The sequence below is a fragment of the Desmodus rotundus genome, chromosome 7 (genome assembly GCF_022682495.2).
Source record: "Desmodus rotundus isolate HL8 chromosome 7, HLdesRot8A.1, whole genome shotgun sequence".
Lineage (NCBI taxonomy): Eukaryota > Metazoa > Chordata > Mammalia > Chiroptera > Phyllostomidae > Desmodus > Desmodus rotundus.
In genome coordinates, this window is record NC_071393.1 from 41,957,587 (window position 1) to 41,972,961 (window position 15,375).

Sequence of the window (15,375 nt, forward strand, 5' to 3'; positions counted from 1 at the left end):
ACCTTCATTGACTTTGTTTGCAGAAAAAATTAGACAGTTTTGAGAGATTTCTGCATATGTGGTACAGAAGTTGCTAAAGTTTAACTTGTAAAAGACTAAACTAATAGAAACCAAAAAGAAAGAATAGAAAGTGAGATTTTAGGGAAGTTAATTTTTAAAAAATGATAGAGGATACCAGGAAATCTGTACAGTATTAGCAAAAAGTTACAGTTAGGTTAGAAATATAAACATTATGGTTTGTTTTTTATAATGTAAGTAATTATTCTTTGTAGTCCTAAGATGGTGGTATAATATTGCTAAAATATTGAGTTATGTACTTACTATTTCTCTTTATACATTGGTAAACCTCAGTAGTGCTCTTTTTGCCCTAATCTTGGTTTGACCTACTAAGACATTTTTTCTCCCTTTCACAAACCTCATTCATTCATTTTTGACCCCACTGCTCTACAGTCACATCTCATTCAAAATTCTCCAATGCCATCTTGATTGTCAAAGGGGATGACCTTCTGTCTATGCTCTTAATTGACAACTCTGTAGTAAGTGATACTTTTAGCTATTTCACCATGCCTAAGCATCTCTTTGTGTAACTTTTAAAGCAGTACATGTTCTGTTTTCCTCCCACGTGTTTGACTTTATAATCATACTAAGTATCATTCCTTGGCCTCTCTCTGTGTATTAATAATTTATGTTTTCTATGGTTCTACCATTATCCCCTTAACTTCTTATTCTGTGCTCTAAATGTTGCATTAGAGAGATTTTTGTCTGTAAATGTTGTATTTTAGAGATTTTTGTCAACCATCCACCACCATTTAAAAGCTCTAAATCTTTATGTCCAGAAACAACTTGTCAGTTGTTGATCAAATCACTATCAGCACCTGAAATGGAATTTTTTTTACCTTGTCTCTCCAATCTTTATAGTCTCTTCTTTCCTACCTGCATTTGTGATAGTGTAATATGTAGTATAATGATCATAAGAGATATTGTCAACAACAAGAGGAATAATTATGGATGAGGCCTTTAGACACGATACTTAATTGAACAAGCTGAGAGATCATTCTGGAAAAGGGAGGGAGGAGAAGATTCACACAGTATCTTAAACTTAGTAACTCAGGTAGGAAAGAGAAAGTAAAAAGAATGGAAGACATAATCTTTCAGAAGCATTGGTTTTGTAATTAGGATGATACCGGCCTCGTCAAAACAGATTGGGAGTCTTCCTTCCTCTTGATTTTTTTGGAATAGATTGAAAAGGATAGTTCTTTAAATGTTTGGTAAAATTCGCCTGTAAAGCCATCTAGTACAGGGCTTTTGTGTGCCAAGAGTTTTTTGATTACTGCTTCAATTTCACTAGTTGTTATCAGTCTCTTTAGGTTTTCTGCTTCTTCTCTAGTCAGTTTTGAAAGATTGTATGTTTCTAGAAATTTATCCATTTCACCCAAATTGTCCAATTTCTTGGCATGTAGTTGTTCATAGTAATTTCTTACAATCTTTTGCATTTCTGTGGTATTGGTTGTAACTTCTCCTCTTTCACTTCTGATTTTATTTATTTTATTTGAGTCCTCTCTCTTTTTTTCTTGATCAGTATGGCTAAAGATTTGTTGATTTTTTTTGTTTATCTTTTCAAATAACCAGCTCCTGGATTTATTGATCCTTTGAATTGTTTTTTTAGTTTCTACATCATTTAATTCTGCTCTGATCTTGATTATTTCCTTCTTTCTACTTGCTCTGAGCTATGTTTGTTGTTGTTCCTCTAGTTCTTTTAGGTGTAGAGTCAGGTTGTTTATTTGAGACTTTTCTGTCTTCTTTAGGTAGGCCGGTATTGGTATGAACTTCCCTCTCAGGACTGCCTTCACTGTCCCATAGGTTTTTGGGTTGCTGTGTGTTCATTCTCATTTGGTTTCATACTTTTTGGTTTCTTCCTTGACCTCATTGTTAACCCATTCATTATTTAATAACATATTATTCAGTTTCCATGTATTTGAATGTTTTGAGTTTTTTCCTTGAGGTTGGTTTCTGGTTTCAAGCCATTCAGTATTTACAGTAGCCAAGTGCTGGAAACAGCCTAAGTGCCCATGAGTAGATGAGTGGACAAAAAACCTGTGATACATTTATACAACAGAATATTACACAGCAGAAGGAAAGAAGGAGCTCCTACCTTTTGTGACAGCATGGATGGAACCAGACAATATTATGCTAAGTGACACAAGTCAGTTGGTGAAAGACAAAGACCATATGATGTCAGTTATAAAAGGAATCTAATGAACAAAATAAACTAATGAACAAAGTAGAACCAGAGGCTTGGAAACATGGAACAGGTTGACAGTGACCAGAGGGGGTGGGGGAGAGGGATAATGGTGGAAAGAAGGGGGAGGGACTAGTTAAAGGGCATGTATGAATGGCCCATGGACATGGACAACAGGGTGGGGATTGACTGTGAGAACAGGGGTGGGCTGGGCAGAAGAGGGCAAAGGGGGAAAATTGGGACAACTGCAATAGAATAACAATTTAAAATTTTTACAAAGAAACACTAAACACTTGTGCTATATTAAAAATTATGCCATAAGCGGAAGAGACTAATTATTGCCAATACTCATTGGCTAAATGTAAGATGTGGAAAACTGAGAGGTGGCCCTGGCTGGTGTGGCTTAGTTGACTGGGCATTGTCCTGCAATGTGAAAGGTCACTGGTTTGATTCCAGGTCAGGGCACATGCCTGAGTCGTGGGTTTAGTCCCCAGTTGGGTCACGTTCGAGAGGCAACCAACTGATGTTTCTCTCTCGCATCGATGTTTCTCTCCTCTTTCTCCTTCCCTTACCCCCTTTCTAAAATAAAATAAATAAAATCTGAAACAAAAGAAAACAAAAGTATATTATGAAGGCATTTAATCACTTAAACTGACAGAACAATGGAAGGAAATGTGATCATTGTTATGTCTGTTTTACATGGAAAACTGAACAGCTGCTGAGACAATGTTATTACATAACAGTGACAACTCTGTTACCTCTGGCCATGGTGCAGCAGTGAGCTGTGTGATGTCCCCTATTTCTGTGTCTGTCTGCCTCTCTCCACAGAAGCTGGAGTGTGTGAGGGATGCTGGCGCAGGGTGGTTTACTGATCCCCTCACCAGTGTTTCTGAGAGGGTCTTGTGAGAATCCCTCTCTCCACACTACCTATCCCAGGAGATCTGTGATCTGCACCAAGAACACATTACCTTGACCTGCTATAGAAGACTAGCAAAATGTTACTGTTAACCTGAATTCCCAGGGAATAGTTAGATCAGTTGTTTGAGGCATTTGCCCAAGTACAAAGCTTCTACAATTCTTAGAAGACAGGAAACTCCTAGAACTAAACCTATTACTGTCAAATAACCGTATGTGCTTCAGGGACAGTGCCTGTTACTGGAAAAAGCTTCTCCCTCAAAAACAGTTCTCTCCTAAGTCCTGACTCCTGCAAAGCCCCCCATTATTTGGTCTCAGAGCCCCTCATCGAAAGCCTCCCCCACCTGTGAGTGATGTAGGGCTCATAGAGATTACAAGATTCCCTTTTATTTAAAAATCATCTTCTTTTACCTAGTTAACCAGAGTATAAACTTCAGTGTATCTTAAGATTTTCCCCCTCACCTCCACATTTAGCCAACGCCAAGTCTGTCTCACAAGATCTCTAACGTGAGTCTCCCTCCTCATTTCCACTCCCAGGACTATGCAGTCTCCCTCCTGTGTCTGGAGACGTGACGGCAAGGTGACAGAGTGGTGTCAGTGTCAAGGTTCGGGACAAATTCTAAACTACATGGTCTGCATTTTGCTGTAGTTATTTCTTAAACACTGCACACAGTCTTTCATCGACATCCCTTTGAACACACTGTTTCCTGTCTCTGGAATGTCCTTTTCCTTTTGTTCCCACCACATGCATCTTTCCACACTACGTCAAATGTCACTGACTTTGTGAGACCTGTTAGAAACCCTCAGGCAGATTTACTCCCGCTCTGCTTTGTTCGCTCACAGCGCTTCTGACTGTCCACTGCTAGTGTGGCTGTCCTGTTCAACTGTAATCAGTTTTGCGTTTGTTTTTAATAAATTGGACAGACCAAATAGGCTGTAACCAGAAAGCACAGTTCATAGCACTAATTAATCTTCACGTCCCCAGAACACAGCCTTGTGCATGATCTATAGCAGTCGCTCAATAAATACATGCCTGAAAGTCTGTATATGAGATACAAGGCCGAAAATGCCCCTGGTGGTTGCCACTAGAAAATAATTTATTTATATTCTTTTCCAACAGAAGACAGACAGAATTTGGTTTCACTTCCAAAAGTATATTCTAACAAGATAAAAAGATGTCTCTCTTTTGTCCTTCTGGGCTGAACTCTTGAACCCAAACACAGCTTACTCAAAGGGGGTTGATGTGATTAGTGTTAGGAAAGATTTTATGTAATGAGATTTGGTTTACTGCAAGCAAATTTGGATGAATATGAGTCTCATGCAATATTTTAACATTTTAATTTATTGCTGACTCTACAGGGCAAAGGAGATCATAACCCTTAGTCCAATTTTAGGATGATGAATTGAGGCTTTTTCCAAAAAGGCAGAGGATAAAATACATCTTGCTTCAGACATAGTATGGCAAATTGCATTTATATTTAAAGAGAGTAAATACAGCGGCACAATAGTTGGTATTTAGCTAAAATAGGAGATCGGTGTCAAGTAGTGATATTTCCTAAAACAAATGATAAATTAATTACTAAATACCTATTCTGTGCTTTGAATTATGTGATATGGGACAGATGCCAATAAAAGATGCTTCTCTTGGCAAGGTACTAACTTAATATCAAGTAAGAATGGTAAGAGAAATAGAATAGCCGGGCAGTACATATCTCCTGGAAAAAAGAAAAGAAAATCTTGCTGAGTAATTCAAGAAGGTGTCAGGAACTTTGCTCCATCTATCAGTCTGATAATTACAGATAAAGGAACATCATAAACAAAGACTCTTAAAAAAAACTTTGAGGGCTCCTTGCCTTCACAACGGTGTCAGGCTGATGCTATAGAGAAGTGGGAGTCCCGGTTGGATAGTAGAAGGACCCTTTACGGAGCACCTAAATGCCCTCTAGAGGGCTACGGACTCTGAAATGTCATTGGCAGTCAGTGTAGATTCTAAGGCAGGAAAAAGACACAAAGATAATAAAAATTCCAAAAGATTGTGGTAGTTGTAAGATTTCATGGATTCGACAGGGCCCGGAGGCAGGATGGTGAATTGGGACAGTGTTTATCGGTCAAGTTTAGAGCAATTATACTATGTTTATTGTTGATCTAGTTATGGTGCTGTAACTATTTCATGAACAGTTCCTCAATCTTTTTGATTCCTGAAATCTAGTCTGGATCTAGTGTGGGAGTTATTTAGAAGTCTAATTTAATTCTATCAGATCTAGTTTTCACAACATGAAGTAGTGAAAAGACCCAATGACCACTGATTCTGGTCTCATTTAATCCATACTAGCTGCAGACCTGTGGCCAGTTCACAATGTCGAGGGGGCAAAAGAATTAATTTTCTTTCTGACCTTCTAAGTTATTCTGGCTGGATTAATAATCACATTGACATGAGACAGATTAGCAGGAAAAATGACCAAATTTATTTGGTATGTACATATAAGGGGCCCATATGAACATGAGACCCTGGGACAGATCTGGAATTAAGGCTTATATGCCCTCTTGAGTTGAGGAGAAGCATGGGGGTGTGGTTTGGGACTTCAAAGGGGAAGAAGGCAATTCACAGGGAGATACAAAAGCAAAAGTTTGGTAAACAAAGGTTTGCAAGGCGATCTTTAACAATGGGCCACAGAGAAATCTTTGGTCAAATGGGGCCTTGCTGGCTCCTCCCTGTCAATCACAAGAGGCTCACATTACACTATAGTTACCTGTGATGATAGCGCCTCCCTGAGGCAGGTTCTCCATCTAAGGTCCTTTAGGCAGTTAGAAGGTCAATGGATTTTCCTGAGGCTTTGTTTCTTAAAAATAACCAGCCGAAAATGATCAATATCCCACAAGGCGTATTTAGTGATGGCACGTCCTGCTTCTTCCCAGTGTCCTCAGACTTTACTTCTCTAATGTGGAAATAAGAACATTGGCCTGCATGAGCTCTGAGACCTTTTTAGGATGAGCTTTCTGCAGAGCAAAGGAGTTAATGGAAGCTTCCAAAATGTTCACTTTATCATCGAGCAGCTGAAGTACTGAGCATAGTAAATATAAAACAGTTTAAATTTATTTTTCAGTTAGAGTTGACATACAATATTACAGTAGTTGGAGGTGTACAACATAGTGATTAGACATTTGTATACCTTAAGAGTGATCATCCCAGCGTTGTTAGTGCCCATCTGGCACCACACGTACTTACTGCAATATTATTGACCGTATTCCCTATGCTGGACTTTGTATCCCTGTGACCATTTTTATAGCTGGAAATTTGTTCTCCTTAATCCCTTTCCCCCCAACCTGAAGCACTTCACATATATTTTAATGCATATTAGGAAAAATGCATCTTCAACACTTAAACATGGGAGAATCTTTCACCCTCCTGTAAAATAGGTGGTAGGTTCATGAGTACAGTGTATAGGCAACTACCTTTTCCAAGAATGTGTTAAAATATAGAAGCGAAAGAGCTTAAAATTAACCCTTGTGAATGAACACAATGTGCTGACTGTATAATTTAAATGGTTTAAATAAGCTACTTATTTGCATAATGATACTTTGGAAAGATATATCTTAAAAATAGCAGTACCATTCATTGACTTGAAATTAACACAAAAATAACAAGTGTAAATTAGTCTGGAAAGGATGTCATGTTACTACATAATTAGATCTATTAATAAACATGTGGGCCATCACTTATTAAGCGAAATTTGGCACAGAAATGTATTTCAAGGTAATGAATCTATATTTTCTATTTAACAATTTTTTATTTATATTTTACAAGTATATATTAATTGTCATGAGTTTGTTAACTTCTATAATATGTATGCAGCTATTTATTTTAAAATAAGTTATTCTTTAATGTCACTTAATTGAAGTTTAAATTTGATCACTGAAGGAAATGAGTTGAAGGAAACATTGTATGAAATACATCAGAACACCAGAGAAACACTGCAGTTAAGGATTTCTAACGTCATAACACTAAGCAAATTATTACAATGTCTAGACAGAGTCCAAAGACGTGGTGGAAAATTTTTGATAAATTGATTTTATTGAACAAAAAACCTGATCTGTTTAAGCACCATTTCGTTTTCTAAACTAGAGAAATGGTGCATAGTATGAAGTTTAGTTATTTGAAAAAAATTTTTTAAAAAAGGATATTTTATTCATTTAAGTATTTTACTTTAGTCAACAAGTATTTATAAGACCCAGAACATTACGTCTAATAGCCTGATCTGTGCAGCGCTGCATGCCACTCCCAGGGATGTCTGGTGAAAATGCAGATTCCTGGGTTTCCTGCACACATACAGTTCTTCATGTATACCTCTGAGTTCCTGCGCAGTTTACTGTGCATACTGAGCGCAAGAACTCCTGTTCTAAAAATACTCTTCGTTCATATCCTACTCTTGGAAATTTCCATGCGTCATTTGATGCTGAGTGTTGGAGAGCGGAATTCTCAACTTGAAAGTTGGAGAACGGGACTCTATTTGAGTATCCAGAAAGATATCAAAATTATCAGTTGTTTTATTATTTATAAGTAGCTTTCCTGTCTTTCAGTTTCTGTTTGAAATTGAGAAGGATAATATTAAAATATATTCTTTTCTGTGATTAAAATGTACTTGTTCCCTACATTGCCATCATATAAAGCAAAGTATTACATAGTGGAATCTTTTTTTTTTTTAATTTTCAAAACCCTGATTTTCCCAAAAGTTTTTCCATCAGTTAGACTTAAAAAATCATTTTATCTCTTCCATAGAATCACCAAGTGTACTTTCAAATTCCATGGAATTAATGCTCCTTTTAAAGTTAAAATAAAAATTTCAAACATGCGCGCATTAATTTGTAAGCGATCACAGCCTCTACTAATACTGCTGCTGTTTAGGCTGAGATTGCTACCAGGAAATTCTTGGTATTACTACTCTCTTTAACATTTCTGCATATATAGCCTTTCCACTGGCTTTTGATTAAGACGAGTTTCTCCTTCACTCCCAAATATATTACAAACAAAAAATATTGCATTCACAAAAGGGAATGATCTTGTTATCTGTTTGTCATGACCTGAAGAGTTTTTGCACGTATTGGCTTTGCAGTGAGTGATGTGTGAACCAATGAGAGCTAGTCACGTTTCACTGACTTACGTGGCCCTGAAATAGGAGAAACTTATTCATACTGGTCAGCTTCATGAGAACTAAGTCTCTTTTGAATAAGAATTTTATATTTAGGCTTCAATGATTTATTGACTTTGTCGGTGGCTTAATTCAATGATCATCTTTTGCTCATATCAATACAGGAGTCTATAAACATTGAAAACTAAGTAAGTGTTCAGTTTCTGATAATCAAATGTTTTCATTCCTTAGCGTCCTACTTGCACCAAAAGGCTTATAAAATCAATAGAAAAATGGTAGACTCTTCAATTCAAATTCCTTTTTTTTCTTACCAATGGTCTCCTTTTGCACCACTCAATATTTGGACAATACCCTTCACTATATTACAATTTGCATTTCGGAAAGGAAGGAACCCTGCACATTTTTGCAATCAAATTTTATTATGCGTTTTTGTAATGACGGAGATTTCCTGAGTCACCCGTTTTCTCTCACCACTCTGTTCCCTCTTGCCATATTCAGAATGTCTTGGTGACTTTTAAATACATTCCAACCTTTCTGTCCAGCAAAATTTTTAATCCTTTGGGGATTCTCAAAGTGTTAAGATTAGTGGATTTGATTCTGGTAAATTCTATTAAGAATTGCTCTTACAATGAGGAGGATTCATGGGAAGATGGTTTACTTATCTTTTTATGTATGTTGTTTCTCTTCCTGACTCAACAGCTCCCCCCACGGTTCGTATTGTCCATTCAGGCTTGGCCTGTAACATTGAGGAGGAGCGCTACTCTGAGAGAGTCTACACCATACGGGAAGGAGAAACCCTCGAATTGACCTGTCTGGTCACTGGACATCCACGTCCACAGGTGAGTCTGAACCATGACGTTGGGGAAAGCTCTCTTTCAGTTTGTGTGTGTGTGAAATTCAGGGCGGGGGTGTAACAGAGTATAAGGATGGTGACTGCTGGACATTCAACCTTGAAGTATTCATGTGGATTTTTAAAAAAGATTTTGGGTTCGGTATGGTGAGAAATTTGGAAGACATTTCCAGGAAAGGTGTTCAAAAGAAATCTACAACAAAATCTTAGTAAGATAACAATTCATATGGCAACTCGTCTATTTTAGAATGTGGAACATGACCTCATGATGACCTAATTTCTGTTGAGGAGGCATCTGTTCTGAAAACTGCGGTGCACCGGGTCACATACACTTCCCTTACACCGAGTCATCGCATCCACAGAAAATGTTGGAAAACAAATGTTTGTAGGTGTTATGTGCATTCACACACTCAGAGTCATAACTTATAAGTTTTTAAAGCTAACTGATTAGCAGGATCAGATGTTGACACTTTCAAAGGGCACTAAAATTAGAAACAATAAGCAAAGAAAAAACTTGTAGGAGTCAAAGAAACGGTTAGCTATAAGATAATATGGAAGGCTATGGATCTATAATGTACATTTTTTTTCAGGTACAGAATATTCAGGATGTTGTATTCATGATTTGCCAATTTGTAGTTCTATGTTTAACCTGACTAGTTCAAAACATATATTGGTAATAAACACAAACACTATGATGGAATCGTCTCATTGGGTAGACAAAGTTACATATTTTAACTTTTTGTGTTACAGAAAAAAAAATCTAGATAACACGACTACATAGGGAAAAGTAAAGAGCAATGTGGAAAGGGGGATCAAATGGGGATGGAAGGAGACTTGACTTGGGGTGCCAAACGCATAATACACTGTACATCTGATGTGTTATCGAATTGTACCCCCGAAACCTGTGTCATGCCAGTAAATCCAATTAAAAAGAGCAATACGGAGATTTCAAGAGCCATTGTTTTAAGCTTGTCTTTTGCTGTGATCTTCCTTAGAGCTTAATACTCAAGAATGTTATGATTCTACCATTTTGACCCTGAAGAAAAATAAAAATACATATGGTAAAATAGGTTTTATAAAACTCATGCTGTTGATAATATGGAAAACTATAAAAGCAACCTAGAAAAAAGTGAAAAATTATTTAAAATATTATCATTCGTAATGGCCAAAATTGCAAATTATAACATTTGCTATTAACTGAAAATTGATTAAAGAATAAGTTTAATAAAACTTAATAAATCTTAATAAAGTTGATTTCTACAAATTTGACCCAATATAATCAGACTTGGTAGAAAAACTGCAAACCTGAACATGTAAGAACATAAATAATAATTGTTAAAACTTGATATAGACAGAGAAGCTAACATGGAAAGGACTTTTATTTTTAAATTTATACAGAAAACAATGGAGTCCAGTGAAAATAATTTTACTAAAATTAAAAAATAGCATTAACTTGAGAATATTATCTCAAAGGAAATTTAGTGTAGTTTTAATTTGATTATAAGTTCTTTGTTTATATGTATAGAATAAGAATTTCAGAATCAAAATTTGGGATCAAAACAAGAGGGCCCAAACAATCCTAAAAGAAGCCACAAGTTGCTTTATGAGAGGAAGTTTATGGCAAGAGAAGACCCACTGATGCTCCCATTATCCCCACACCGAGTGTGCCAAATTCTGCATTCTGAACTCCAAATTTTACCTACAAATGCAACTTCTTATCTCTGATTTGAAGTTATCCCAGCTGTTCTGCTCTCTCTACCTCCACGCTTATGTTCCCTCAATATTAGAAATTTCTCATTTTCTCCGTACATCTCTCCTCTCATGCTAGGGTGCATCTTTTGATCTCTGACCGATCTAAAGTAAGTTCTGATACAAAGGAACAGAGTATCGCCTTATTCATTTTTCCTAAGCAATTCCATTTTTGGAAACATCTCAGTGTGCTCTGAAATTCACAAAAATGTATTGTTTCAGTATTGTTATTTCTTCGTTCCTAGAAGCGATTCATGTGTTCGCAGGTGAATACGTTTTAGCTCATATTGCCAGTTTGAAAAATTAATTGGGCCTCTTTTTTGTCAACAAACTGTATAAGGAAGGCTGACAGAACAGCTGGGCCTTGGCAGCCTGGCCAAACACTGAAGGGCATGTTGTTGGCAGCTGGTCCCGAGGATGGTTTTTCTTGGCTGATACCATGAAGCTGGAATGGTTTTCTTGTTGCTTTGTCTAATCTGAGTATGATAAGAGTCAAAAATGCAGCGGAGGAGAGATTTCTTAATCTGTTGCGTGTTCCTGGGGCAATGAGAATCACAAAGATTTCCATTTTCAGAAATATTCAAAGGCAGCATTTTTTTTAATTAAAAAATATTTTTAAAATGTATTGTTTGGCAATGTATAGTGGCCTGAGGATATTGATGTATCCAAAGGAAATACAGTAAGTGAAGGAGAGGTCAATTCAATGCGGTAGTTAAGAGTATGACATTGGAATCGGACTGCCCGTGTACACCCCTGCACTCTTCAGGACTACTAACTAGTGTGACCTTGGGGAAATTGCTTAACCTCTCTGCTCTCTGCACCTCAGTTTTATCTATATAATAGGGATTATGGTGTTCATCATATTTTATCACAGACTCCTTTTGATACTGTATGTAGATTATGTATATATACACATACATACATACTTGGCACATAATAAGCAATATATAGTCACATAATAAAACATGTTGGCTTTTATTGTTTTTAAGTAATTTATGCTTAGACTCTAAGTTCTAGAATTGAATGTGTAGATATGAAAATAAGTAGATTTAAAAAATGGCTCTTAGCATTTTTATAGTCTAAATTAGAGTTATCTAAATAAATCTCGATATTTTTTCATTTTAATGTTCTGCAAAGACTTTATATTGCTGTTTATTAGTTGTTGTTGTTGTTTTTTTTCATTGCAAGCACTAGAACTACTTTCAGATTACCTTGTTTAGTGAGGGCTTATTATAAAGGTGCATGGGGAGTTAAAGAAAGGAGGTGTTTGACAGTAAATTTACCAACCTAATATTACCTTTAGACATCTGTAATTTCGGGATTCAGCTACCCACTCTCTTTTCACTTCCTTCTTTCCTCCTTTCCTTCCTTCCTTCCCTCCCTCTCTTCTTCCTTTTCTCTCTTGCTCAATATTATCAAACCAAAAATAAGTAAATTGTGAATATAGCGTTCTTGTAAATGACTTTAATGATAGAATATTTGACATGAATGTTCCCTTTCACTTTCCCCACCCACCTCCCAGAGATAGATATGAAGTAGTTTGGTATATCACCTTCCTGTCCTGTCCAGTGATTTTGCATAAGTATAATTATATATGTTTGTTTTTAAAGATTTTATTTATTTATTTTTTAGAGAGAGAGGAAGGGTGGGAGAGAGCAGGAGGGAAACACTGATGCGCGAGAGATGCATCCCAAGTTCCCAACTGGGGACCTGGCCCACAACCCACACATGCGCCCTGACTGGGAATCCACCCAGCAACCTTCTGGGCCACAAGCCAGCACTCAGTCCGTTGAGCCACACCAACCAGGGCTGTTTGTTCATTTTTTAAAAAGAGTAGAGAGTGAAACGTATTATTGTATGAGTAGAATTTTTTACTTGGCCATGTGTTCAAATGAGCAAGTATAGATCCAGCATAGTGGTTCTCAGTGTGTGATCCCTGGAAAGAACTTGTTAAAAATGAAAATTCTTAGGCGCATCGCATCAGAAACTCCTGCTTTGGGACCAACAACAAACTTGTGTTTTTGCAGAACTTCCAGAAAATTCTGATGTATGCTAAATTTCGAGAGCCATTGACTTAGCTCATTGGCAAAGGCTGGATTGTACTTTGTATGGGTGCACTGCATTCTACCCCATGGGCGCCTTCAACATCCGTAATTACTGCCATGTTGCTCAGCATCAAACTACTCAGAGATTTCACTATCACAAACCATAATTTAATGAACACTCTGTTATGTGCGTACATTTGTATCATGCTTTTAATACATGTGTATCAGCATTGCTGTAAATAATTTCCTTCCTCAAAATGGAATTATTTAGACAAACTTGAAAGTGACTTTTACTTCCTTAGCACAAGTGAATCTTTTTAAGATTTTGTCAATTTGATGTGTGAAAGTAAATTATACACTAGTACAGTTAAATTATGGGGGAAGGGTTTTCAGGCACAACTACAAAGGACACATGGACAAAACCAATGGGGGGGTGGAAGCAAGGGAGGGAGAAGGGATGGCTGGGGTGCAGGAGGACTGGTGGGGGGTAAATGCAGACAACTGTAATTGAACAACAATAAAATAATTTAAAAAAATAAATTTGCATTTTTTAAATCACTAGTCAATTTGAACATTTTCCCACACAAGTCCAAATATATCAATAATTTGTTCATCTTCTTTTTCTATTGATAGTTCTTATCTACTTCTATTTTCTTACTGGTTTGCAGCTTGTCTTCCTGTAGACCTGTACTACATTTTATATATTACGCAACTAAATTTAATATCTGATACATATGTTGCAAATTTTACCTTCCACTGTGTTGTCTTTTAATATTGTGTATGTTATTTTTATTGAGGGTTTTTGTTTTTTAAAGATGAATTATGGACTGAGTGCTGGCCTGTGACCCAAAGGGTCACTGGTTTGATTCCCAGTCTAGGGCGCATGCCTGGGTTGCGGGCCAGGTCTCCAGGGGGGGCCTGTGAGAAGCAACCACACACTGATGTTTCTCTCTCTCTGTTTCTCCCTCCCTTCCCCTCTGTCTAAAAATAAATAAATAAAATCTTTAAAAAAATGCATTATTTAATCATTTTATTTTACGCTTCTAAATTTTGTACTTATTTTAGGAAGTTCTCTTTCATTTGAATACATCTCACATTGTATGCCTTTTATTTAACAGCTTATAGTCATTTATATATTCAATGATTTAATTATCAGGAAATAGTTTTGTATATAATATGAAATATGAGTCTAATGTCCTCTCTATTTCTTGACAGTCTCTCACTCTGCCCTAATCTGTATAGGATAAGTCAACATGACACACTAGAGCCTTAAAATGCTATTCTCTCTTGTTTTTAAATTGAGGTATAATTGATGTATAACTATATTATTTTCAGGTGTACAATGTAATGATTCAATATTTTTTTCTTGTGATGAGAACTTTTTAAAAAACATTTTAATGCCATGTAATTGACATTAGAGATTAAAATATATTTTAATTTTTTTCTTATTTATTTATTTATTTTATTGTTCAATTACAGTTATTCCCATGTTTCCCCCATTACTCTCCCCTGCCCTACCCACCCCCACATCGCACATTCGGTCCTCCCCCTTGCCCTGTTGTCTTTGTCCATGGGTCCTTTACATGTGCCTTGATTACCCTTCTCTTTCTTTCCCCCATTATCCTCCCCTCTGGTCACTGTCAGTTTGTTCTTTATTTCCATGTCTCTGATTCTATTTTGCTTGCTTCTTTGGTTGGTTAGGTTCCACTTATAGGTGAGATCATAACACCATGTAATTGACATTAGAGATTAAAACATATTTAAAAGATTTTATAACTATATTATTCTATTCTATCATTCCAGTTATCTCTCTTTGTACTCTGTCATGCTATTTCAATTTTCATACTCTTACAATATATTTTGATAGATAGGAAAGCAAGTCACTATTTGTCAGTATTGCCTTGATTAGCCTAAAATATTTTTCTCTTTTATATTAATTTGAAAATGAGATTTTTACATTTCCTCCCCCCCTCCCAAATAACTGTAGGAGTTTTAATTACACTGTATTGTTCTTGTGGTGAGACCTTGTGGTAGAAAACATGGCAAACTTTTTAAAAAGATTTTATTTATTTATTTTTAGAGAGAGGAGGAGGGAAGGAGAAAGAGAGAAAGAGAAATATCAATGTGTGGTTGCCTCTTGCGCACCCCCTACTGGGGACCTGGCCCACAACCCAGGCTTGTGCCCTGACTGGGAATTGAACCCAGGACCCTTTGGTTTGCAGCCTGCGCTCAATCCACTGAGCTACACCAGCCAGGGCCATTCCTTCTCTTTAAAACAAAACAAAAGAAAATAAAATAAAAGTGCATCAATCAAAACATCAACTCCATTTTCATGAGTTGGCTTTCTGGATAAGATTTTACCTGAATAATACATTTCATCACTAAAATATTTTTGAAAACCACTCTTTAAAAATAAAAATATGTATGTTT

General features: G+C 36.5%; 1 protein-coding gene across 1 annotated transcript in view; it reads left to right on the top strand.

Annotated features, from left to right (window-relative positions):
* The window catches only part of MDGA2 (MAM domain containing glycosylphosphatidylinositol anchor 2), an 829,607-nt gene that overhangs the window by 342,173 nt on the left and 472,059 nt on the right, over positions 1-15,375 (top strand). The window contains exon 2 of the mRNA XM_024573956.3: positions 9,001-9,140. Coding sequence (XP_024429724.3) covers positions 9,001-9,140 — 140 coding nt within the window. The remainder of the gene's footprint in view (positions 1-9,000; positions 9,141-15,375) is intronic.